Source organism: Pelecanus crispus, chromosome 12, assembly GCF_030463565.1.
Source record: "Pelecanus crispus isolate bPelCri1 chromosome 12, bPelCri1.pri, whole genome shotgun sequence".
NCBI lineage: Eukaryota > Metazoa > Chordata > Aves > Pelecaniformes > Pelecanidae > Pelecanus > Pelecanus crispus.
The window spans coordinates 4,140,542-4,166,711 of NC_134654.1; the positions used below are offsets into that span (position 1 = coordinate 4,140,542).

At 44.8% G+C, this 26,170-nt stretch overlaps 3 protein-coding genes across 3 annotated transcripts; 1 reads left to right on the plus strand and 2 right to left on the minus strand.

Annotated features, from left to right (window-relative positions):
* Nucleotides 1-207: 207 nt before the first annotated feature.
* Nucleotides 208-5,795, minus strand: SMG8 (SMG8 nonsense mediated mRNA decay factor). The gene is made up of 4 exons (XM_009490995.2): nt 4,043-5,795; nt 3,251-3,396; nt 1,976-2,851; nt 208-428 (listed from the first exon to the last, which is right to left on the minus strand). Exons 1-4 carry the CDS (start codon nt 5,778-5,780, stop codon nt 231-233), a joined length of 2,958 nt encoding a protein of 985 aa, XP_009489270.2. The 5' UTR covers nt 5,781-5,795; the 3' UTR covers nt 208-230.
* Nucleotides 5,796-6,675: 880 nt separating this feature from the next.
* Nucleotides 6,676-10,366, minus strand: PRR11 (proline rich 11). Its single transcript, XM_009482660.2, has 9 exons — nt 10,255-10,366; nt 9,677-9,830; nt 9,024-9,146; nt 8,467-8,718; nt 8,230-8,328; nt 7,597-7,706; nt 7,423-7,482; nt 7,241-7,337; nt 6,676-6,744 (listed from the first exon to the last, which is right to left on the minus strand). Exons 1-9 carry the CDS (start codon nt 10,362-10,364, stop codon nt 6,676-6,678), a joined length of 1,074 nt encoding a protein of 357 aa, XP_009480935.1. The 5' UTR covers nt 10,365-10,366.
* Nucleotides 10,367-11,673: 1,307 nt separating this feature from the next.
* SKA2 (spindle and kinetochore associated complex subunit 2) lies at nt 11,674-25,526 on the plus strand. Its single transcript, XM_075719624.1, has 7 exons — nt 11,674-11,712; nt 19,371-19,460; nt 20,248-20,424; nt 21,756-21,842; nt 23,238-23,277; nt 24,178-24,310; nt 25,042-25,526. The coding sequence occupies exons 1-7, from the start codon at nt 11,680-11,682 to the stop codon at nt 25,166-25,168; spliced, it is 687 nt and encodes a 228-aa protein (XP_075575739.1). The 5' UTR covers nt 11,674-11,679; the 3' UTR covers nt 25,169-25,526.
* The last annotated feature ends 644 nt before the right edge of the window (nt 25,527-26,170 follow it).

A 26,170-nucleotide genomic window follows, 5' to 3' on the forward strand; every position in this document is an offset into this window, starting at 1 on the left:
GCTTTTATTTTTTACATATGAAAATTTAATAAATGGAAATTTTACATGTCTCAGATTCCTTTCCCCACGTTGATATCACACCTTATTTTCAATCTGACTGTGTTCCAGTGAAACATGGTGGGCTTCACTAGATCACAGGGATAGCTGTTGGGTAACAGACATGAATCAAAATCCATGATTTGGATTGAAGATAGTCTTTTTAAACTCAAATCAGTCTACCAGAATAATTCTTATTGCGTATTCGTTTTCAGTATTCCTCGGAGAACTTTGTAACTCATTAATTGTTGGCTTTCCTTGGGAGGGAAGCAGGGTCCACGTTCTGTCACGTATGCGTAAGGAAATCTAAGCACCCACAGTCCATCAGATGGAAGGGTTATTTCCTGCTTCTCGGGGTAAAATACAGGACACGGTGGTGGCCCTGGTTGAACCTGAAATCAAAAGGAAATACGAGTAGATAATCATTAGAATTAAAAAAAAAAAAACAAACAAACTTAAGAGCAAACTGAATCCAAGGAAGTCTCTTAAGTCTTGCCTACAGCCAGGTTCGTATCCACTTGAGCACACTCCAGGAAACCCCTGTGCCATTATTGTGAGACATCCATAAATCTCCGGTTTTATCACAGTGAAGATGCTGAATTTAGGGCTGCAGATTAGGTCCTGCCAAGGAGATCCACAATGCAAACACAAGCCATTCGCCTCTCGGGCAGTAGAAAACGCTGTGTTCACAGCGGATTTCAACGCTGTAGCACAGATATCCCCAAGCTGCTACCTCACTCCAAACCAATGTGAATGTTCAAGGATTTCAGCAACTTTTTAATATGGCTCTTGTATAATTCATATGAAAAGATTCAGAAAGTCTTATTCACATGAGGAACTGATGCAGGAACCCACAACACAAAGCATAACGGATTTGCCAAATAAAAACACAGCCTTAGGAGTCAAAAGCTGCGATACAGATGTAAGCTGGGAATGAAGAGCAATGCAAGTATCAGCACAAACTGAACCTTCAATTCCTGCCTCAGTGTCAAACCATAACACAAAAAACTGCAAACCGCATTGAAATTTTGGTGTTGGTATCAGGTTTTAGGCAGTATTCTTCCTCTAACTTCTAAGACAAAGCAGGTTCATATCTGGGTAGCTGAAGGTGGCCCATAAAAGCAGCCAACTCCACTGTCCTGTGATCGGGTATTAAGGATCTCATGGCACATCTCAAACAGCTCAGAGGGTTACAAAATGTCCCAAATCTGCCTCCCCCACCCCATACAGATGCGTTTTTGTGCCGACTGTTGTTACTCAGTGACACTACTATACGACAAACACCAATTTTCTTGCCACAGACTAACAGAATAAGCACTGATGTACACACAGTATTTCATATAGCAGTAACTGAAGGAAGAAACACTTGCTCGTATTTTACTACCTTAAAAAGTAAGAAAGTATAAATGGAACTTTTTCTATATTTTTTGAATACACATTTGAAAACGGGGGGGGATCTCCAATTAAAAAAACAACTCCTTTTCACTCCCTAAATTCAAAGGGTAACTAAAAATAATTCATCTCAGCAATGAGTCACTGCTTTTCTCTATGACATTTAAAATGATAAATTCATTCTTACCCAGTCACTACTCACTTGTTACCTTTTAAAAAAGAAGCAATTATTACCATATGGAATGCTATTAATTCATTCTTGATAAAGTATTTTTTAAAACTTACTTCATACAAAGTCTAAAGCTGGCATAAGCCAATCTTGAAGTTTAAAAAAAAAAAAAAAAACAAACTGTTTATAAAAACAGATACTTTTGGTGACCACTGCCTTAGAGAACTTGACTGAAGTTGGTTTGAGTTGGAAAGGGTTTCCTGTAGCACCCCTCCGAGGCCCCTTGCCTACCACCCTTCCGCCTTCCAGCCCTGCAGTTAACGTTGCAACAACCGAGCCTTTCTCTGCGGTTACCAGATTCCCTCTTCCATCTCTCACCTGAGGCGTTAACGTGATCTGCAGCGGAGCGTCAGGAACCACCACAAAGAGCCGCATGAACTGAGCGTAATGTGGCTTGAGTCCTCGTCCCTGAGTCGAGGACAGGATGTACAGCGGCATGTCAGAATTGAGGGCTTTGATGGCGGATTCCTTCGGCCCCCCTCCCATCACTTTCATGACCTTATCAGGCCCTGAACACATGAACCTCCTGCCACGTGCGTCTTCATACTCAAATCCGACAAAGGCTCGAGCTATGTCGTCTCTCCGTCTTCCTCTTCCCATCACAACCGCACTTCTTTTTCCAGGAACGGCCTTGTTCGGTGCAGGCCAGGAATTGGTATCCAAGTCCCCTTCATCTTCAGTTCTCGTCCTGATGACGATGTCCCAAGGCATTAAATAGTTTGTTCCCGGGATAAAGCCTTGTTGATCTAAACCTGTGTGGAAGTTATAAGCCTTAGCAGGCCCCAGCTTAACCAGTGACCAGCTGGAGAACTTGGGCAAAAGGCCTTTGGGGCAATTAGAATGGAGCATCCCAGGGAGGTACTCGACAGTGGATGCCTGCCGATCTACCAGGCTCGGCCTTTTCTCGCTTTTGGAGTCCCCACTCTGCCCGTGACTTTCCGCGTTGTCTGCTCCACCCTGGGCGTCAGGCGGGTAAGTGCCCAAGCTGCCCGTTGACTGACCCAGGCTGAGGGCTAAGCTTAGGCCTGTGCTTTCTCCCTGAGTCTGAGGTTCTTTTTCTTTAAGTTTCTCAATCTCGCCTTCTGGAGGGGCAGGCGACGACTCATCCCGAGCAGGTGCCGGATCAGGTGTGCTTGGCTGAAAGATGGGAAAGTTGATGTGCTCCAGTTTCCCACAACATTTTTCTTCCAGCAGCTACGAGAAAGAAAACATGGTTAACTTTCCATCTTCCACCTCTGAGATAAGGGAGTTCAGAGTCATAACATTCAGCAACTACAATTAAGATTCGAGAGGCTTGCGCTACGTGACAACGAAAGCGGCAATGGGAATACAGCCTGCAGACGCGACGGATTTAAAATTCACATGGACCAACAAACCCGAAGTGGAAATAGATGCTGCTGTGTGCGTGCACCGGTGAAGACTGGAACCGCCCACTCTGCCCATCGTGCAAACAATTTCTCCTCCCAGAAATCTCTTCCCCAAGCAACATTTACAAGTTGATAAGGTTAACTTACTTGTGGTCACTTCAGAACACAGATTTTGTTGATGAAGCAAAAGCACTGCTTGAAGCAAAAACGGAGACCTAATAGTTACCTGGTAGAAATCATAATTAGCTGCTTTGATGTCAAAGGGGTCATCCCGAGGAGCTTGTTTCCTTCCACAGTTACAGGCACCAGTGGAACGAGCCCGGCTGTTGTGGTACAGAATTGGAGGATTTCTGTCTGCTTCTGGCTTTTCCCCTGAAAGCAAAACCAATCAAACCCCAGAGAAATTGCTCACCATTTCTAGAGATTCTTTAATTCCCTTCATCCACTGCTTCCTCCTTGCTATATACATATGCAAAACTATTTGCCAGCAACGCCAGTTTGTCCAGCAACTCCCCCCCTTTCCCACCTTTAATACAAAGTTCCAGTGTAGGTTATTCCACTGAACTGAATCTTCTTTGGTTTTACAACCTCTTCCTAAAAGGCATAAATAGTTCTGCCTGCAATAAATGCTTCTCAGTTTCTATTCCTTGACTGACATCAATCAAGACATTTAAAAAAAAAAAGGGGGGGGGGGGGGGGCACTTATGCTTCCTAGAGAAGTTTTGTTCTCTTACACATCTCTTGTTAGAAGGACTCCAGTGTAATATCTCTAATTAGCAAGATGGAATCAAAGTTACTACCAACAGTGCACTTGCTCCTAAACATCACTCAACATAAAGGAAACCCGCACCATAGCTCCGCTATAATTAATCCCACTGTACAAAGATGAAGCTTTAAAGCTGCTGAGCTTTCATCTTCCATAAACATGCAAGAGTCGGCGTTTTCAGCCTAAGACGAGACATTTTAAAGCAGGTACAAAATTAAACCGTGCAACCCCATTACAAGTGAGCTTCTTTACCTGCTTTTGGGAGCAGATGAAACTTATGCACGCAGTGCTGGTCAGTTAAACTTCGCTCTTCGCAAAGCTGATGCCCGTTGCTCCAGAACTTGTAACAGTCCTCGTTAAGCTGCATGGCGTACTTATGAAAGGCCGGGCCGCGGGCGTGCTGACTGTACACACGCAAGGCCTGCGCCAGTTGGTTCTTGTGGACCGTCATGGTGTAATTGTGGGGCAGGTTGGACTGATAGGCGCTGTGGGCCATGGGGAGGGCTTTCTGGCAACGGTTTTCGGAGAACTTGGTGTCTATATCTAAATAGCCTTCCAAGACTTTGATGCTGCTCATGATTTTTGAGCTCAGTTCCCCAGTGGGAGAGGTCGGGTCATCATCTTTGGCTTCAATGGTCACTTCATACAGTTTTAAAGCTGCAGCAACCCACTTCTGGTAGGTCGGGAGCTCGAAGTGAGAGGGCTGCGGGTTCCTCCCCACGCTGTCATCGAAGCCCTTCTTGCTGAGCACCAGCTCCACGTGCTGCCACAAAAACTCCTTGAGGGTGCAGTCTACGAGCTGTCCGGAGGAGCTGGAGCTGCTGCTGCTGCTTTCTGCGTGGAAGGACAGCTGCTGCCTGCCATGCCGCATCATCTGATACCTCCTGGGTCCCGACAAGGTGGGAGCCAGCAGCGAGTCTGTCTCTCTCATGGTGCAGTTGCTCCTCAGTTGGTCAAGAAGCATGGCCACCGGATCGTCTCCGTCCTGGGCCCCACCAGCCACGATGTAGACGAAAGCCTGGTTAGCAGGCACAGTGAACAGGCAGTTGATGCTCTGGTTGGTGAGCACCCTGCTCTTGCGGAAGATGCGGTAGATCTGATCCTCCAGAGCATGCTGCAACCTCCTCTTGGGGGAGTGCTTCTTGGGGGGTGGCTTTTCCAGGTGACCGCAGGGGTCCTGGCCCCTGCCTGGGGGCGGATCCACCTTCAGGGCCCCGTTGAGCTGGAAGAGGAAGAGGAGGCGTGGAGGGCACGGCCTGCAGTTGAGCTTCCACTCCTTGCCGACCGGGCAGTCTTTGATGGCAGCCTTCAGGGAGGGCAGGACCTTCTGCCGCAGCCCGTCCAGCGCCCTGAAGACGCGGTCGTAGGTGATGTCGAAGGAGCAGGTGGGGTGCACCAGCAGCAGGATGTGGCAGACGGAGAAGAGGTAGAGGAGGCTCAGGCAGTGCAGCTTCTCCTGGTGCTTCCAGAACTCGTGGGCCTCGGCGTGAGGCAGCGGGGCCGGGCCGCCGGAGGGGTGGCCGGGCCCGCTCTCCCTGCTTTCGGCCGCCGCCAGATCCCCGCAGGCCCGCAGGAGCTGCGGCGTGTCGCAGATGGAGGTGAGCACCAGGTAGAGCACCCGGCTCTCCTGGCTGTAGTAGGCCTGCAGCTGGTTGTAGTCCTTGGCCGCCAGCTCGCCCTCCTGCCCCGGCTCGCCGTCCGCCAGCTCGGGGTCCTCCTGCTCGAAGAGGGGGAAGACCTGCCGGTCGCACACGGTGCTCACCAGGGCCGCCTTCTCCGAGCACAGCTGCAGCGCCGTCTTCCCGAAGATGCCCACCACGCACACCTCCTCATCGCCGGCCGCCGCCGCCGCCGCGCCCGGCCCCGCCGCCGCGCCGCCCCCCTCGCCGGCGGCCGTGGCAGCCAGCAGCAGCTCCCGCAGGCTCATCGGCCCCACCGCCGTCCCCATGGCCGCCGCCGCCGCCCCGGGCAGCCCGGCCGACAGCGGCATGGCCCGGCCCGGCCCCGCCCGTCTCCGCCGGCGCCCGGAAGCGGCGGCGCCCGGGCCCCGCGCATGCGCGGCCGGGAGGCGGGAGGCGCGGCGGCCATGGCGGCGGCCGCAGCCCGGCGTGGGTCCCGGCGTGGGTCGCGGCCCTCTCCCGTCTCCGGAGAGCTCACGTTTTCGGTTCTGCGGTGCCGCGATGCGCCCCCGGGGCAGGCGGGGGGGGGGGGGGGGCCGCGCTCCGTGCGGCGGTGGCTGCCGCGCCGGGAGGGCTCCGGCTCCGCCGCCGCCTCTCCGGCGAGCAGCTCCGGCGGCTGGTGGGAGCAGGTCCCTGCCAAGGACCCTGGACCCTGAGGCTCCCGGTTACTCGTCTCGAAGCAGCGCAGGCTTTTAACGCGATGGTGATCCGACACCAGTCGGAAGCGATCCGTACCGCCGTTATCCATGCGAGCCTGAAGTGTTTGTGGAAACGGGCAGCCTTTAATAACAGGAGAGTGCCAAACTCCTGCTCTTCTTTGAGCCCATATAGTTACTGTCAAGATCTTTCTTGTTTAAAAAAAAAAAAAAAAAAGCCCAAACCAATACTGAATTTCAGCAGACACATATTTATATTACAAGGAGCACCAGTGCTGGGAACGTAATGGTCCCTGCCTCAGCAGCAGCCAGGTATCAAAAGCCTCGGGAAATGTCATTGTTCTTTACCATTAAAAAAGAAGATGCAACCAGATGGAGAGACATCAGAAAGATGCTGCCTTTAAAAAGCAGAAATCTGCTGAAGGGGTTTCATAATGCCCCGTTCTCAGATGCGCTGGATTTACTTTACAAATACATATGCCTGAGCGAGATAAAAATGGGATTCAAGTGGCTTCCTGACCACAAATGAAAAATATATTGTTCCGTAAATCTATTTTTGTTCATCAAAGCTGTTTGCAGCACTTAGCCGGGCAGGCGAGGGACTCTTTGGATGAGCCATCTGTCAAAAGAAGAAAAGGGTCAGATCTTGGAATATGAACTTATCACTAATTGTGACTGAGATAAAATAAGGTGCGATTCTTAACTGACACCATAAAAGAAAACGGCCACTGGAAGTCCTTAAAATAAAAGACATTATTAACCCTCAGATTTTATTCTCCTGCAAACCGGGACTATGAAGTTAGAGATCTCATTGAGGCGCTGGGATGGCCACCAAAAGCCCAACTTTTCCTCTTGGCGTTGCCAAATGACCTGCTGAAAGACAGGCAATGGCATTCCCATTCTGCACTTTCCTTACCATTAAAATGGGAATCGGTAAAACAAGCGCCCTTATTTGTGGGTAGTTAGGGCTTTCGGAGGAGGATTATGGAGAGACACTAACTTACAGACTACATACCAATGGCACTGCACAGTAGGGGGAAAAAAAAAACCAGTATGAACTTCTGTGAATTTTAAAGCCCGTTTATCGCTCCAGAAGGAGACACGTTGTGACTTGCCTGAAATTTGCGCCGTAGTGCCTGGGTCATTATTGGTGTTAACCCAGACCCACAGTCGATGTTTTCTTTACTATTTAGTGGAGTGCCGCCAGGACTTCTGCAAAGATGGGAAACAAGGGGAATTACGAGTAGTTCTCTATTTTTTCTAGAAAAAAACCCCAAGAGAATAGAAAGGAACTTACCTTTGTATATTGACTTTCTTCAGATGTTTTCGAAGATCTAACTGATTTTTAGGAGGGGTACTAACAGAAAAAAACAAATTTGTTAAAATAAAATATTTTCCACTCTGTAAATAGAGTTCATCAATGTTTGGAACAGAAAAATCTAATACCAAAGAAAGGAAGGAAGCGTCTTACCTTAAGGAATTTGTAACATGAGCTGATGGCTTGGATTTAGGTCTGAGACTAACACTCTGTAAATCTGAGACTGTAATTAATGCCCGGCGCGTCTTCACTGGTGATTCTGCCTAAAGTGAGAAAAGAGATGTTACCACAAATAACACTTTAGAAGGCCTTGCTGACCTTAAATCTATCTAATATTTATACTCTGAAAGACTTCTGTGGTTTATGGCTTTTATGGTTTTTTGAATCATTAATATTTTAACGCCTTGGGCAAAAATAGATTTATTTAAAAAAACTTCTGCAAACAAGATTTCAGCTGGGCAAAAGAAAGCCCAAAAATCTATTGATGGCACACAGGCATGAAGCTACACGAAAGCTACATGCTTTCTCTAAAATTAGGAGCACTGTCCTGCATGCCAGCCGAGATTGGAGTTAGACATTTAATTTCTTCACTTCAAACGCCCACGTGCAGAATTAGAAGGATCGCTTAAAGCTGATCACCGGGTTTTTGAAAGAGAAGAATTAATTTATTGAAAAAATTCTATTTTTTCAGGGGCTGAGATGAGCATTGCAGGAAGCACACCAGTTCTAGCGTGGCGTTTGCCCCAATACACCATCATCCGTCTATCCATGTGTCCTCCGGTTTACCTTGTCCACTCTCGGGTTGCTGTCCGTCTTCTTCAGTTTAACATTCAGGAGGTCTTTGAGAGTGATCTGCATCGGCCCATCTGTTTTCAGCGATGGTGCCTGAAAACAAAGGCGGTTGGAAGGGAAATTAGCATCAGCAAGTGCCTGAGCATTTGCAAAGACACGCACTCCCCGTGAAACCAGGTCCAAAGAACCCAGCCATGAGTGAAGAAACAGAGGAACCTCCTTACTCCCTACCAGAAGAGCTTTAGAGCTGTTGCCCCGTTTGAGGAAGAGAGGTGCTGGAGGCAGTTTTGGTGGCGGCAGTGGTGGCGGCGGCGGCGGAGGAAGAGGCGGAGGGGGTGCAGGTACAGGCCGCAGCTGTATTGCGGAAGGCCCGGATACTGATGACGGCGGGCCCATCTGCATTTGTACAGGAGCACCCAGAACTGGTTTATTACACCTTTGACAAAGAGAATTCTCTGAAGACAAAGCTGCAATTCCATTCATCTGAAAACAAATAAAGAAATGAGAGAATACTAAATCCACTGGCAAAAGTAGAAGGAATTTCAGAGAACAGAGGTTCTAGCTTCAGTTGATCCAGAAGGACATAAAAAGCCCCTTATGAGGCTCGCCAGCAAACTAGTTCCCTCTACCTATGAAGTAACCACAGTTTAGTGACGCTGAATGTAAAGAAGAGGTGAAACAAAGCCCAATGAGAAGCTCTCAAGATTTCAGTTTATCTGCACGGACTGTAGTTCCTTGCATGCTTACACAAGCAAACATTACCCTGCCCCACGGGGATTGAGACTGACCTGGAGAGTTCCTTGTAGTCTGGAAAATTCAGTTTCCAACTTTTCCAGCTGCTCTCTGAACGTATTTAGCTCCCTTAAGTAGATTTGTGATGGAAATATAGTGTCTTTAACCACCTTAAAACTCTAAGCATAAAAAGAAACCAGATAAGCGTTTTCACCACCAAGTTACATTTCCAGAGACAGGGCTGATTACTACCGAAAGCTGTATCGCAAGGGCTTCTCACTGTAGACAACAGAAAGGCACAACACGAAGATACAAAATTTCACCAACTATTTCCTTGGCAGGAACCCTAGGAGTGACTTTCTCCAAAATAACTTTAACTTCATCTACGAATTCTAAAGTATAATTCATGTTTGACCTGAAAAATTCATGCAATCATTTCTGCTATGAGAGACCACACCCTCCGTCACTGCAAATCCTCCTGATATTTCAGTTAAAACCCTACAATTTCACATATGCGTTTAATGTCCACAGTTGCCTTGATGCTCTTCTCATACTTATTCCTTCAACAGTAAACACAAAATAGACTTTAGATGTTTCAATAGACATAACTAAATTTACAGCTTAGTTCTCAAATCTGGCTATATATCCTCCACCTGAACGCTAAGAACAATTTCACTCATCGGCAAAAATAGAGAAGTAGGAAACCTACCTGGACAACCGTATTCTGGCACCAGCAATACAAAAATGACGCTGTTGTTGTAAAGGGTTTTACCACATTTTTTACACCGGGCAAGGCCAATGACCAGAGCGAGGACAGATGGCTTGGGACAGATGATGTGTTCGGAGGAAGGTCATCTGCTGTCCTGGGACAGAACATTTCAGAATGAGGCCATAATTATGTTTATTGTTTCAGCCTTTAAAAAAGGTAACTGCGACCAATCACCTGGAAATGACAAGTACCAGCAACAGCAGGTGACAACAGAGTAAACACGGGCACAGAGACCAGGAAAGACCAAGGTACAAGTCAATAAAGGAGGGGAGAGTGAGGGGTGGGAAAAAGGTCATATTTGCAATAGGTTTTTATTCAAACTGCTTTTCCTGCACATTCAAGTTAACGATGGATAGAGTACTAGAAGATACACAAGATGAAACAGTTCCACAGCATCTGTGCCAGGATGTAGATAGGCTCCAAACACAATTCTGTTACCTCACTTCCATGAACCATCGGGAGCCAACAGTGGACCCAGCAATCGAGTTAAAAGGAAAAGTTCCAGCTGAGCCTCTTACCGTGGAGAAGGACCACCTGAGCCCTGGGGGTTACCAGCATTTCCTTTTTTTTCCAGTAGACATTTTGCTCTGGCTCTCTGTTTTCGTCGGTGTTTCTTATACTTTGCCATTACTTTAAGAAAAAAAAAAAAAAAAAAAGACACATTTAAAATTAACGTATACAAATACACCCACTTTTGCTTGGGGACAGAGCTATTGCCAAATAGGCAGGGAACAACACGGATTGCATCTCAAAAATCCAGTCACAAGTTTCACAGTTGTCTTGCTGGAAGCATCGCATGCAATTGATAAAAAATACATCCTTCTCCTGAGTACCTTCGATCTGCTGAGATGTGTTTGTACGCGAGAGAGAGGAGCGAGTGGTGTAAAAGGCGCTATGTTATATGGGGGTTTGTTGACGGGTTTTTCTTTATCCTGAAGTGACAAATACTGCGTCTGGGGAAGAGTTACGTTCGCGGGGCACGTAGGGCAAAGGCACGGAGAAGCCAGGGCGAGGGGCGCGGACCTCCCTGAGCGAGGGCGCGTAACCTCCGCGACCGCCCCTCAGCCCCGCGCCCAGGCGGCCTCGCTGCCCCCGCTCGTCTGGGGACCCCGCGCCGAGGAGCGCCCGGCTCCGCGCGCGCACACAGCCGCCCCACCCGAGACCGGAAGGGGGGGGGGTGGCGGCTGTCGCGACTATCGCGGGACACGGGGCCGCCTCACCCCCCCGCGCCCCCCGGCCGCCGCTCACCTCCCCGCCCGGCGCCGCCGATTCAAACCGCTCCCCGCGCCGCGCGCAGCCAATGGCAGCGCCGCTCTCTGCCGTCCCACCCCCCGCGGCCCGTGCTAGCCGCTCGCTGATTGGTCGCCGGGCGGACGCGGGCCCGAGCTCGACGGGAGCGGCGAAGGGCCAATCGCGGGCCTAGCGCGGCTCCGCCCCGTCCTGGGGCGCACTGAGGAGATCCGCCCCGCCATTGGATAAAGGTTTTTTTTAGCCCCGCCAATCAGCTGCGGGACACCGCTCGGCTGGGCAAGGCCGATCGAGTTGAAAGGCGGGGGAGCACCGGCCCGCCGGAGGGAGCCGGAGGGGGTGACCAGACGGACCGTAGCAAATCGACCGCTCCCCTTCCCGCCAATTGCAGCGCTGCGCTCCCTACTCTAGCCAATCACCGCTAGATTGCACTCCGGGCCAATAGCGGCTCGCGGCGCTCCCCCACCCAGCCAATCACCGGCTGCAGCTTTTCTACCGACCAATGGGCTCTGCCCTACCTCCTAGCGGGTTTACATTCTTCCCCAGCCAATGGCGAGCGCCCTCTGTCAGCGGCGAGCCAATGGGAGACGAGCGGCGAGTGACAGCTGCCCAATGGGGGCCGCCGACTCTCCCATCCTGCGGAGCGGGGGGTGGGTATCTCCCCGCCGCCGCCTGAGGAATGTCAACTATTCAACATGGAGACGGCGGTTACCAGGCTGGAGACCATGGTGAGTCCGGGCGCCGCGGGCGGCGGCCAGGCTGAGGGGCGGCCGGGCCGGGAGGCGGCGGGGGCGGCTCGGAGGGCACCAGGGCTGCGGCCTGAGGGAGGGAAAGAAGGGGCGCGGGTGCGGCTGGGGGTGCGAGGGGAGAGCGGCCGCTCTCCCCTCGCACCCCCAGCCGCACCCGCGCCCCATCCGGGCCCTGAGCGGAGCCGGCGCGGCCCTCGACGGGGCGACCGCCGCCCGCCGATCGGGTCAGGCGAGTTCGGCCGGGCCGGTCCATTCCGCTCCCCCTCCCGCCCCCCCCGCGCCTTCCCCGAGGGGGGCGGGGCTTGCTGGTGCCGCTCCATTCACCCCCTCAGCGCGGGGGCAGGGCCCGGCCATTTTCCCCTCACCTGGCGGGGGGGGAATCCCGGGCGCGTTATCGCCCTCCGTGGCGGGGGAAACGGGGCCGTTGAGGGCCGCGACCGGTCCGTTTCATTTCCCCGTCCCGGTTGGGGGGGGGGGGGCGCGGCGTAGCGCTCTCTCGGACTAGTCCATTTTCTCCCAGCGGGGGGGTGAGGGTGGAGCTCTCACCTGGGCTGGCCCATTTCCCCTGCGGGGGTGGCCGGGGAGGAGAGGCCGGCCGGGCTGTTTCATTCGCGCCGGTGGGGGGGGGGGGGGGGGGGGAGCGGGGCGGTGAGGCGGGATGGCGGCCCGCCGCGATGGCGGCCCGCCGGGGGATGCGGCGGTGCCGCGCCTCGCCCTCCGCTCCCTCTCTGCCCGCGCGGACGGGGCAGGTAGAACGGGGCAGGTCCGCGGGGGCGGGCAGGGCCGAGGAGCCGGGCAGCCCCCCCCATCCCCTCGCCGCCGGTGGGCGCTGCGGGGCCGGGCCGCTCGCCTGAGGAGAGGGGCGTGGGGGGCCCTGGGCCCTTCTGGCTCGGCGGGCTCTCGGCTGCAGCCGGTCCGGAGGAGAAGGGTGGCTTCTCCTTGAGCCATTCAAGTTCGTGTAGTTCTTCACGGCGTTTAACTTCGCTTCAGCGCTCTTTGGGCCCAGCCCCTGAGGGGAAGACTGAGCTGCCTTCTGTAACAGAGTCACAGAACCGTTTGGGGTGGAAAAGACCTTTAAGATCCTCGAGTCCAACCATTAACCTAACACAGTAGTCGTCTTTCTGCCTGCCCCGCTCACGGAAAAGCAAAAACAAATAAAAAGGGGAAAAAAAAAGGGGGGAAAAAAAAAGGAGGGGGGGAAAAAAATAGGGGGGAGGGAAGGGGGCAAAAAAAGGGAAAATAAAAAGGCAAAAAGAGCTGTGCTATGCTTCCACATACTGAGAGGCACTGGAAAACTCTAATTTAAACAGCCAAGTTCCTTGTGGCATCCTTCAAATCTTGATCTTTGGGGTTTTTTGCTTCTGTATCATGTAATCCTGTTTACACCTTTTTTTTTTTTAGTTAAAAATGCTTTGGAAATACTGTATGTATCCAAATGCTTAATAGAAAAATATAATTTCTATCCCTAAATCCTTACATAAACTAAAATGCTCGTACTGACATAGTTCTCCAAAATAATGACACTCCTTTGGGTTTTGCTTGGAAACTTCCAGAAGTTTTTTGTGATTTTAATTGTTCTAGCGGCAGTGTTAGATAACTTAATTGATAAACTACAAGTGCCATGGAGAAAAACGTACATTATTCAATATAGAGACAAATAATAAAATAGATTTGTCTTTTTTTTTTTTTTTTTTTTCCTCTTCTGGCACTCTTGGTTTCAAGTTCTAATTAAGAAATAAGTAAAAATGAGTTTAATAGTCTCCTTAGCTGTACACAGTAACATCACCGAAGTGGAATATTCAAGAGAAATTAAGAACGGGAGGAACACTGGGAGAACATGGCGGGGAATATTGTATAGCCACATTACCCCTTAACCTAATGAGTGCTCGACTTTCACCTTAATGCACCAAATTGGTGGGCTGCTTAATGCCCTGTGTTTAAACTTGTTTAGTTTACTTTTCCTTACCTTGTTGCTCCTCCAGTCGCTTATCTCCAGCTCCGGCATAAGGCGTCCCTTAAAGCATTAGGGACAGCAGGCAAGCGTGTGTTTGCTGTCTGAAAAGAAACCACTGGCTGCAAGTTGTCGAAATGTGAGCTGGTTCTGCCAGCGTGCCTTTGTCACCTCATTCAGTGACCCGCACCTCATTGCAGCAGGAAGCCACTTTGGAGCATTTTAAGCTATAACACTATTTCTGTTAAGAAATAAAAAGTCACAATTTGAATAAACGCCCAAATACCTGCATTAGTTGAAAGATCAGAGAATTCAAACTATCCTACCTAATTCTCGGTTTTACTGCACTTTAACAACAAGGTGGTGTGTTTTGTTTTTTTCTTCGAAGAAACCATGCTTTTGAGCAAGTGGGGTTATTTTTGCTCTCCTTTACCTACTGAACTGCAGTCATCATGCTGAATATTAGAGTGGTAATAATATACGGTATTTTAATTCAGCGTCGTACTACGTTCTTGTCAGAGCTCTGAAGTTGTTCCAATTTCAAATTCAAAACCTCAGCCTTGCCCATAGTGTAACCTTGATCTCCCCGTATCTTTTGTTAGTATTATTTTTTTTTATAAAGCCTAGTTTAGAAATAATAATTTAGAAATCTGTTTAGAGGTACCTAGGTTAGATATTGGTATTTATTTATTTAATGTTACGGTTTATTTATGTGTTTTATTGAAAGCCTTACTTTCAAGTGATTCTCATTTTATGAGAATGTATGTAAATAGTCAGAGAGGTATTTTGGCCGCCTTAAAGTTAACAGGGGCTTTTATATATAGTAGTGGAAGAAGACAGTAATGGGTCATGGTCTTATGATCTACTTTACGAACAGACCAGAATGATCATTGCACAAATAACGTCAAGGTGGAGAGCTCCTTCAGGTCAATTATCCGCACAGATGGCACATAACAGCTTCCAAAGGTTTCGAGATTATAGCTTGGTCTTTCACCCCATTCTAATTACCCCAAATCATTTGGGTAATCCATTTGAAAACCAAATTGATTTTGATTTCACCCCGTTAGTCTTACATTTTTCTGTTTGATTCTTCTGTTAATTCCTTCTAGCAGAAGATGGAAGATGATATGCCTGGCTGCCTTCTTCCATTAAAACTGCTGGGTGGCACAAGGCAGTTGCATCTTCACCTGTTTCTTTTCTTTTCTTTCTTTTTTTTTTAAGAAAAGGGTGATTTCTTAAATACACCTCGAACAACTTCACTTATTAATTTCCTATATCCAAACCTCATTCAGAAGTGCAGTGTTTTTCTTTGTCATTGTGTATGTTAATCAGAATATGTACATTGGCAACTATGTCTCACATATTGCAGCTTTGTGTCTCTTGCTTTTCCTTCTGCTCATTGTTTCTTCTTCCTGGATTTCCTGTGAAGTCAGCTCTCTCCACAGAAGTGTGATAAAATAACACTTCTTATTTCCCCAGAGGTTTTGACATGCATTTCACGGAAAGCTTCATTTTAGTCTCATGGAACCAGGGATAAACTAATTTGTAGGAGCTTAAAAAGAACAATGTGTATGGAAATACCAGGTAATCGATGGTTATTTGCGACTATTGCTCAAAGTGCGATAACAAGAAGAGCTGAATGAACCATAACATCTACAATATAAGATGAGATTCATTATGTGAAAGATTGTAAAGCTGACTTATGAACAATTCAGATAAAAATACAGGGTGCTGTAGTTCAGGACTTGGGCATCTGAGACTGTGCTGCACAAGCGTTCATTGAAGTCAGCTGGGACTGGAGATCTCGCCAGCAGCTTCAACAGGCACGGAGTCAGGCCTCTAGTGAAAACACAGCACAGGTAGCTGGTGGTGATAAACCTTCCTTCTGTACAGCAACCGTTTCATGAACCTTTAATGCTCAGGACTTGGCGCGCCAAGCTCGTGCCCTCCGGTATGCACTTCAGCAGTCTGCGCTGAAAGAGATTTTGTGGACATCCATTTAGTAAAATCTGATAACAAATGGATAAACTGACAGATGAGCTGAGCGTGCTTCATTCAGGGCAATTTAGTTAATTTTTGTCATCGTATTTTTAGTATAGTGGACCTACCTTTTTCTTCGAGTGGTGTCTGTCCAGTGCCCTTTTTATGTTGTACTACTAGTGATCACGCACAAAAAGCAGTGCAATGTTAAAAGGGCATTGGCCAGCAATACTATCTACGTTACTTGTTGTTATTATTATTATAGTCGCAAGTCAAAAGTCACTCTTGTATGTCTGAGACCAGAAGGTGATTTGAAAACCAACTGTAAAATGGGATTGCCGCTAATTTTTTTTTTTTGCACTCGTCTCCTAGTTGTTTGCCAAGGAGAAATGTTAGCTGGTCTTTTAGTGACAAATACCATCAACTCCATGTGTATTTCCTTAGAAGTAAGTGCCCCACAAAGAGCAAAGAACACCGTATAGCATTCTTATTTCCTACAGCATGTTCTAGAGAAACGTTACAGGTGTGGAGCTGACGGAGGCTGTCGCTCTGTGTGCAGCAGCAGTCATCCCTCTCTCTCCGCTCCATCCCTCTGTTTCTTTGCATTTTGTTGTTCCTAAGAGTTCTCAAACTTCTTATATGAAGTTACTGGGTTTGTTAAAAAGAAACACATTTAGTGAGATTTATGAAATACACCCCCACTTTGATGGTGCTCTCGCATCCATGTGGTAACCCCAGGGGTAATGTACATCCACAATGTTGGGAAATGAGTGTGTGTTTAAGGGCATTTGGAAGTGATTCAGTACCTGCAAATAAGAAAAATAAACTCTAGTGTCGAGAAAATGTTCCCTGTAATGCAGTTTAAGAACATCTGTCCGATAGCAGTTTAGAATCTTTGCTTGCTATGAGGCAAATCGAAGAAATAAATACATTTGGAAATGTAGTTTCCAGTTAAAAGAGCACCAAATTGTTTGAAATTGAATTTCTGACAGATCTGTTGAGCATTTTCTTGGGTGTTTTTCTCCTTTTTTTTTTTTTCCCCCCCTCTTGGTCAGAGGAATGACAGGGATTATGAATAATAATAAAAATGTCTTGAAATATGCGAGTTCTTGCGTGTCTGTATTCGGACTTGGTGACCATTAACCTTATCCAATTCTCCATGATCCACAGAAACCACTATCTGACTCGACCTGTTTTTTCCGATCCATATTTTGAATGTATTGATTACTTGTACGGAATTCTTGCTGCTAACGAATGCTCTGACTTTATTGCACTACTGTACTTTACAGCTAGCAGTGCAATAGTATTGTCAAAGCATCTGAAAGCAGAGCGCGCAGCAATGGCTTGAGTCTGGCCTCACAGTTTCTAACACTTTCTTCTAAGCCTGTGAGTAAATGACAAGTTTACGTTTCACAAACTGCATTTTCCGAGTGACTGTCGTGTAATACTCATCCTACGAATGGTCCTAACCTATAACGTTGAGGGGAGACTTTTGCAGGTGTGTGTTTCTTGCAATGCAGCAAGAAATAAGAATTTATAAAACAAAGGAAAAATGGATCAGAATGGAGGAATAGATGGCAGTACTTATAAACATGCTTTGAAATTGCTGATAATAAATTTTGTTTCTTTTAGAGTTAGCATCCTTTCAGGGGAAAGCAGTGATACTGAACCGTGTTAGTATTTTCATCAAGCACAAATCTTAAAATTATAGCGACGTGATGGATTCAGCTTCACATTCAATTTTTAATGTCTTGAATCATAGCAGTAGCGTGGTATTAGTGGCTTACTGTCATTTGGTAAATCTCAAATTATTGATATTGAATATTTCAGGAACAGAGCTTCATGGATATTTTTGAAAGCCACCCACATTCGTTGTCTACTTTCCCCAAAATTAATAATCAAATGGAGGAGTTGGGGAAAAGCAAAAAAGGATCTTTTTGGGGTGCCTGCCTCTAGAAATAAAAACCTAAAAATGTTTGCTAGTGGAGGGAGAAGAGAAACGATTGAGCAGTTAGGACGAATCCCTCATGAACTCTTTAAAAATACATAGTGTAATAAAAAGTATTTTATTCTCGCATTTTATCATCCCTGGTTTCTGGGATAGATGTAGGAAGGCGTTTTGTTGGGCAGATGGTAAGTTATGGAGGTAACGGGTGAAAGCCTTCCCTTTGATTTATAGATGCTCGAGGTCTTCACTAGATTTATTTTCCTTTTCTTAAGCCATTACTTGAAAACTTGCTGAAGGTGTGTGTATATATATGAAGGATCATACGTTTTCACGACATCCGAAAGGGGATTTTACTTGTAGAATATCTTGGATCGAACGCTATTCCTTTAGGCTATGTGAAGTTCCAGCTCCTCGGAGGTACTAATGGCAGTTCCTGAAGGTGGATCCCAAGGCTGATGTTTAAAACCTAAACACCCTTCCTAAACATCCAGGCCTGACTACAGGCTACCTCCGAGGACTGCTGAAGTTGTGTCACCTTAGCTGCCATTACAGCGCTGCCAGTTAGTACTCCGGGATACAGTTAACAAATACAGCCTGGTTTTGAGCCTCTAAAGTTGTAAAGGTGACTTCAGGGTTAATCTCAATATAAATAGTGAAAGCCCAGTTAAGTAAGTTACAAGCGTTTTGAAGTCGCTTTCATCATTGTCTCTTCTGTGACTGTAAAATCACCAAATTATTGCATTAAAAAATTCATGAGTTGTTTGTGAACTGGGAAAACTGCCTTGCTTTAAAGCAGAAGTCCTTAATAGATATTAAAATTGCAGACTAAATTAAGGAATAATGCTATCAGCAGACTGTTTTACGAGGCAGTTAGATAATTCTCTGGTGGCTTATTTATCCCAAGGAAAGAAATGTGATGTCATCAATTTTATTATCTATTTGTCAGTCTGGTTTATTGGGGAATAATAAAATGTATTATGGGTATTATAACCATCTGAGAGAATGCATTCCTAATATAATTAATAATACAATCTCTGTTGATATGCTTGGATCCTGAACACTTACTCATAGTTTCTGCTGCGTAAATAACTCAGTATTGCAGTTTGGCTAACGGAACTTTTAATGTTTGAAAAGAAAAGCAACTAGCCAAGAAAAAGCTTTAAAAATTGATGGAAAACATGTTAATATCTCAGGAGAAAAAAAAAAAAATCAAACATCTCCTGCATCAAGTGAAGATCAGTTTAAAAAAGATGCAAGTTCTTTTCTATTGATGTAACTTACCTCTTTGGTGTGCTACTTAAAAACTTCATCTTGAGAGGTTTGGCATTGCAAGGGAGACAGAAGGTAACAGGAAGAGATGGAAATGCTTTAATGCATTTTGGGGAGCTGCACGGAAAGGGTCCTAATGGCAAGATGCACAGGCAACGGTTGGGTAATTTGGGTTAGACAAATGGAAAGAGGGCAAAATTAACAGAAGTGTGTGTGTACACACACGTAATTCTTACATGTCAGACGAAAATGGTTAAGTCTGAAAGTTTATTGCTTTACATTTTTTGGGCTAGAAGTGTGTCAGCATAATAGGCAAGCATTAGCTAATGGAATAGATTGGAGGACTAGAAACTTAATTTTATAGTACACGAGCCTTTAAAGCAGAGGCATCTGGCTTCTGCTTTCCTGAAATACAGGGAAGGTGAGTGGTTGGGTTTTGTCTGCAATTTTTCCTTTTTAATACACTGTGGCTGATCTTAAATATTTTAGTTCCAGAAGGCAGAATCTGATCTGGATTATATTCAACACAGACTGGAGTTTGAAATAATGAAAAGTCTTCCTGATAATCCAGCAGCAGAGGTAGTATTTTCAGATGAAATTAATAGATTTTATTGCATTTTGCATAAAGCTGGCAATAAATGGATAATTTTCTTTAATCCTAAAATACATGTGGCTGTTCTTTTATCTAGTTGTTATTTGGTTTTATTCTTATTCTTATAAAAATATTTCTTGCATCATATATCAAGATAACTGGCCTAATATGAATTCAGTGCAGAAGCCAGCAAAACTTCCTTGATTTCTTGGCATAGTGAAATTCTCCCATGTTTTGCTTTGAGAAATGAGCGGTAGTGTTAACACCTAAATTTAAGAGACAGATTCCAATCTGAGCTAAAACACACCTTTGCTCTGAGATCAAAGATAAACTTGCTAATAAGCAATGACTAAATTCAGATTTGGGGGAGAGATGAGAGGAAAACAAAAAATGGCAGCCTGTAAAGGGTTTTATAAATAAGTCCTTGTCTCCATGTATATTGTGACATATAGTGGAAAAATAATCTTTTTAGTTGGAAGTCCCTAATTTATTCCAATGCAGAAAAGCCATTAAAATTCACCAACACAAGAAATTAATCCTCCTGTATTTGTTGTGGAACCACGGAGTTGTGCTGTTTTATTAACACTATCTCTCATTTTTGCTTATGAAAAATTAAATGTGTAGATGAAACATGCTCACAGCTACACTTTTCATTGTAAAGGGTCATTTCACATTCTATTTTAGTGGCTCTAACGCCGACGCTTTTAATTGGTATGTGGCCACGTTAATTTTCTCTTCCTAAATAGTTTAAATGTGCTTTTAATTTCTACATAGGAAAATCCAATCGCTCTCTTGCAAGAACTCTCAGTGGTGAAATCTCGTTATAAAACGTTATGTATGCAGCTGGAAAAAGTTTCCATAGAGCAGAGAGAATCCATGAAGGGCATCCGTGCTGCTCTAGAGAACACAATGAAGATGGTTCAGGCATTACAGCAACATGCTGATCTTGAGGTAGTGTTCTCATTTTAATCACTCGGGTCTCACCCCTGTAAATGAACATGTACTTGCGTAACCTTTACGTAGACGTGAGTAGTTCCACTGGAAACTTGTCATACGTGCAGACTCTTCGAAGACTCTTAGAAGATAAGATGACGGTTTACCAGAAGAAATGCTTGAAAGATTGCAGCTCTTGTAAATCACAAGCCTGATTCATCACTCAACAGTTAAGCTAGTGGTATTCAGTTTTAGAGTTGAAGTAATACCATAATAGCGTGAACAGTGTGACACATATTTGAATAGTTTCATAGAAATTGATGCCCCTGTGCACAGCTGTGTCCCAGTTCTATACTGACTTTTTTAAAAGTAGCTACCGTAAAGAACTTAGAAAGTGAAACCAATTTTGAAAGGCAAAAAAGCTTTTAAAAGGCAAAAAAGCTTTTAAATGGCAAATGTATTTTCACTGTCTAAATTGAGTAAGTTAAAACCAACGCGTTGTTACAGATGTGGTGGAATTGCTGTTAGTGCAAAGAAATAAGGTTTTTCTCAGTATCCATCTATTTATTAAAAAACCCCAACAATAAACAACCCATTTTCACAAGTGTCATCAGACACTGCTTCATTACAATTTTGAAGAGGTTACGAAAGCATTAATTTTGTCCCTTTACAAATAAGGTGATTTAGATCAAAAAAGCTAATTGATAGTCTAGTGGCAAAGACAGAACTGGTGTGACTAAAACGCATTCCCAGATCGGAGCTCTCACTTTAATGTTCCAATGACAGTGCCCCGCGATCGCGTTTAATCTGTCAACAGCTCTAGACATGTTATTTGTAAGTCTTTATAGATAAAATGTACTGTATAATAATTTAAAATCCAGTAGTTATATGTCACAGAAAGGAAAAAATATTTTTCTCTCCCTGTGTTCCAAGGATATGCTGCCAAGAATAATTTCATATTGGGATTTTGTTAAAGTGGAAGACTCCCGTCTCTTGAGTTACGTTTAGACTTTTTCGATAAAGATTTTCTTGTCCTTTGTATATTTCCTAAACCAAAGATTGAGTAAACCGTTATGGAGAAATGTAAGCCGTTAAGTGAAATACTTCTTTTTATTGAATAATTTATCTTCTTTCTGTTGAATCATTTATAGTATTGATGTTAAAGGAATATTATGGTTGGATTTTTCAGAAATATTCAACTTGTAAATTTGCTTTCATTTGAAGGAAAGCAGGAGTCTACTATTATAAGTTTCCATGAGAAAAGGGCTACACAAACACCGAGTTCTTCTGTAAATACCATCACCCTAGGAACTGAAAGTATCAGAGTTCTCTGTTCGTATTTTTTCTAGCGCTTACCTCTGTCAGAAGAAGAGCAGACTGCAGCACAGCAGTTAACCTGCCAAACTGTTAAGGAAACGGAATCGCTAGTGGAAGAGGTAATTAGGCCACAGAGTGTCAGTATTCCAGAAACCATTAATCCTCAGTAGCTCAGCTGAAGTCAGAAGGGCTGGTTTTGTGACTTAGTACCTCTCAAATGAATAGAATTTTTCAGAAATGGGACTGAAGTTTCTAACAAACCTTTTCATTTTGATTGTCTACTGATTAAGTTTATGATTTGTTCCAATTAAATTGTCCACAAAGGAAAAAATTTGCTTTGACGGAAGACTCTGTTCCCCTTATTTTTTAATTGGGATGTGTTTCTGTTTCTTTTCAGAGATGCAGTTGATTGCTCGTCGATCCTATTGTTCTGTTAATGCATTATATAAGAAGCCTTTGGGTGGGAGTGAAGAATGTAATTGATTCAAACCAATGTATATCAAAATTGAGAGAAATGTAATTTCCTGTGAAATTGTAAATTTTGGAATATGAGTAACAATAAGTAGATTCCAACTGTAATGCAGCAGAACAGATGTAAACTAATACTTGTTAAGAAGTCAGATATTCTCCCATAGCTACTCAAAGCACAGACTTCTAATTGTCTGCAAAGATTTAGTCTGGGTCTCATATTAAAAGCAAAATATTAAAGAAGGATATTAGAGTGTAATTATCTTATTGACCTTATCCTTTTCCACGTCTTCCCACTGCCTGCCACTCTGCTGTCAAAGGATGTCTCGCTCTCTGTCCCTTTATTGCCACGGTTGGTTTGCATGAAAGCCGTCCAGTATCTTGCAGCTTCATTCACTCTTCGTTTGCCAATATCTTCCCCTACCTCAATAAATGCTCTCAATTTCTGTCCTTCCATTAATTAATTCTAAAGCACTTCAGATTCAGCTGGCATAAACCAGGCCCAGTGCAAACTGTAGCTATATCCTACCTCTACTGAGGCCAGTTCAATTGGTGTCAGACCCTGGGTTGTCATCGAGCGTGTTTTGAAGATGTTCTCTGAAAGGCAAAAAGAATGCAAAGATGTCACAAAGGCCTTGGGATTTTTTCGTCAGTGCTGTATTTCTGGCTGAGGGGAGTTAGATATAGCTACCTTCAGCTTGTCAGAACTGTCGGCCTCTGAAGGTTGCTTGAGAATAGGAAAGCCATCTTTACCCTTTGCTGCATGTGCAGTGCTTTCAGCTAGATCCATGCCGGAATGCAGAGGAGAAAGCTTGAAGAGGCTTATCCGACTTGTATATAAATCTTTCTGTATCCATTTTAAACTTATTTTTATTTGAAGCCAGGGTTTGTTTAATGCCTAAATTTTTTCTGTTGACTTCAGTGGCTGCAAGATCCTTGCTTATCCAATGGTAAAATGTAATTACTCATGCAGAAACTAAATTGTAAAAAATAATTTCTAAACAAAATTCTGACAAATCCTGACATTATCTTGTGTTTATTTTTAGCCATTTTGTTCAGGATCTACAGTCCCTGACTCAACTGAAGGTAAGTGCTGAAAGAATAATCTTCCTGCTGTTTTCTTTCTTTTTTTTCCCCCCCTTGACTGGTCTCGCCCCGCCCCAGCCCCAGTAAGTACGCTTTGTGAACAGTGCCTGTCTCTCAAGACTTCCATCTCCAATACTGAACTCTCATAGTTCTGTACTCTTTAAACATACCAAGTCACCATCTAGAATTCAAGGAGTAATGAATTAAACTGGTTTACTTTCTGAAAAAGGCAGATACTGTAAATAACTTCAGTTGACAAATAAGGGCTGTTTTACCGCTAGCACAACAGGGGCAAATCTCACAGTAAGTAGGAACAGGCTGAGACCTAGGTATGGTTTCTGAGCTCTTTTATTTAAAAAACAGCCTAAGGTGCACAGTAAATTCACTGTTTTCACTCTCAAGCACTAGTAACTACTGCTTTTATGTGAAGAATTCAGACTTTAATATAAGCAATATTAGTTATATTCCATGTATAGTTCCCATATCTCTGGGAGTTCTTGTTTTGATGGTATTGAAGCGGATAGTGTTGTGTTTATGGTCTGGAAGAAATGAGGTACTAGCTTTACCATAGCAATAGCTCTCGTTCAATCCATTTATCCCTACTTATAGAAAGGAATTTTCCTAGTTCTTTAAAAAAAAAAAAAAGGAAAAGAGCAAAAAGAACTAGTCACTGACAGACCAAATTTATTAATCCCCAACAGATCTCAAATTAAATAATTTTTCACTGGGTCTGCAAGATACAGTGATAGTTTGGAGGGAGTATCTTCCATCTCTCCTTCCTCCTGCTGGAAGATCTTCCTTTAGACCCATTTAGGGGGTTTCTTAAAAAGTAATGAAAGTACTTTCTACTGTTGGCCTAATTTCTGAAGAAACAAATATCTTCTATTTCCAATTTTTTAGAATCGCAGTTCAAACCATTGACTGAGGAAACACTTATGACTGTACCACGGAGTATCAGAAGTACTGTTAAACTAGCAGACTTGAACAATTTGTACAGGGAGTTGTTTAACCACTTCATTGTAAATAAGAACAGGTAAGACTTAAAGCCATTCATTGGTAAGAATTTTATAAGCTATAAAGAAATTAAGCCTTTTCAAATGAAACAAAACCAGCTGGTTAACCATTCACTGCTGTATTACAGCTTCATAATTTGATTTTACTCCCCTACACTCTTCTTGGTTAGGTGCATACCCCAAAGTGTTAGGCCATCATACAAGCCCCTCTAAATAAATTTTTATAAAAATGGCTTGTATGATTTGATAATTTTCAAAACTGAATGGCAGGTTCTTCAGAAACAGATTTTTTCACTTTGGTTTCACTGTAGAGATGTCCAAAACTGGGTCAGTTCAGGAAAGTTTTGCTGACGCAGTCATACCGCCAAACCCTTTTAGCTTTCGGAGTCTGCATCCAGACTGGAAAAGCAAAGCCCGAACGCTAAACCATGACGCCCGAACCCTGCCCTCCCCTCGCCAGCCCTTCCGGCCTCCCCGAGCCCTGACCCCTCTCTGGGACGCACGCTCCGGATGTCTTGCAGGCTGATATTAAAAATGAGGAAGTTTTTAACTGAGGGATTCTGTCTCTTTAACCCTAAGGTTGGATTAGCAAATGACTGTTCTCAGTTTGAAGTAGCACAGAAAAGTTCACCACAATCTGAATTACAGAGCACTTGCGAAAATTGTTCGTTAATCGCACTTTTTAGCCTTTTTCTGCCAGACCTGATGTTTGGTACCCTGTTTTGCTCAACAGTTTGCTTTTGTCTTACAGAGCAGCATTGAGTGTTTCGCAGATGAACAAGATGAATATGAAAGCCACTGACTCCAGAATACAAATCTTGAAAGAACTTGCTATTGTGGAACTTGACAAACAAGGAAATGTTAAATTAGTCGTGTAAATGAAAGCTCGGCCCATTCTCATTTGACACACAAGCATCTTGGTCATAGCTCCCGGATTATTAACAAGCAAGTATTTCTCTGGTGTCTAGGAGTTTTAGGGCCACTGTTGGAAAGCTAATGTTTCTGTATACAAATTCTATTTATAGTACTTAAAATTGGAGGGTTAAAAACCATTGAGGTTGGTATTTTATCTTGGATATTTATAGGACTGTAGTCAATGCGTTTTTGCCGAGATTGTTAGCCACGTGACACTTCCATATTCTTGCTTACATTCCTGAGTGGGTTTTTAAGACAAATAACCCAAGCCAATTAATTGTACTTACATTCCTGAATAAATGATGAAAGCTACGGAGACGAGGCCGAGGATTTATGACGCTTTTGTTTACATGACTCCTGACCCCGAGCCCTGCCCTAACCCCTGAACCTGGTCCCTGACCCTTTTCATTTGCCTTTGATGTGAACTGCCTTGGTTTTGGTTTTTTTTACAGTCCAGCAAAATTGCAGACTTGCAGAATAGCTGAGGTTGGGAGGGACCTCTGGAGACCGTCCAGTCCAACCCCCTGCTCAGGGCAGGGCCAGCTGCAGCAGGTTGCTCAGGGCAGTATCCTGAAGAACTCCAAGGATAAAGACTTCACAACCTCTCTGGGCAACCTGTCGCAGTGTTTGACCACCCTCACAGTAAAAAAAAAAAAAAGGGATTTTTTTTTTTTCCTTATGTTTTATGTTTATTTCAGGCTAATGTGAGAGAGTAAGATAAGTTCCTACAGTTTTTGTGAAAAATGATGGCTGTCAAAGGAGAGAGATTGAAATCGGTGTCCTTAGGAAGGGAAAGGCTGATTTCTGAACTGACACAATGAACTGGTTGGTCTGTTTAGAGTTTGTTGGGAAGAGGAACAGGGTGTGTATTGAAGAAGAAATGGGAGGAAAGGACAGGGATAGCTATTTTTATGCTGCCTGCTGCTGAGTGTGCCCTTTTATCTCCAAGGTTGCTCTCACCTCAC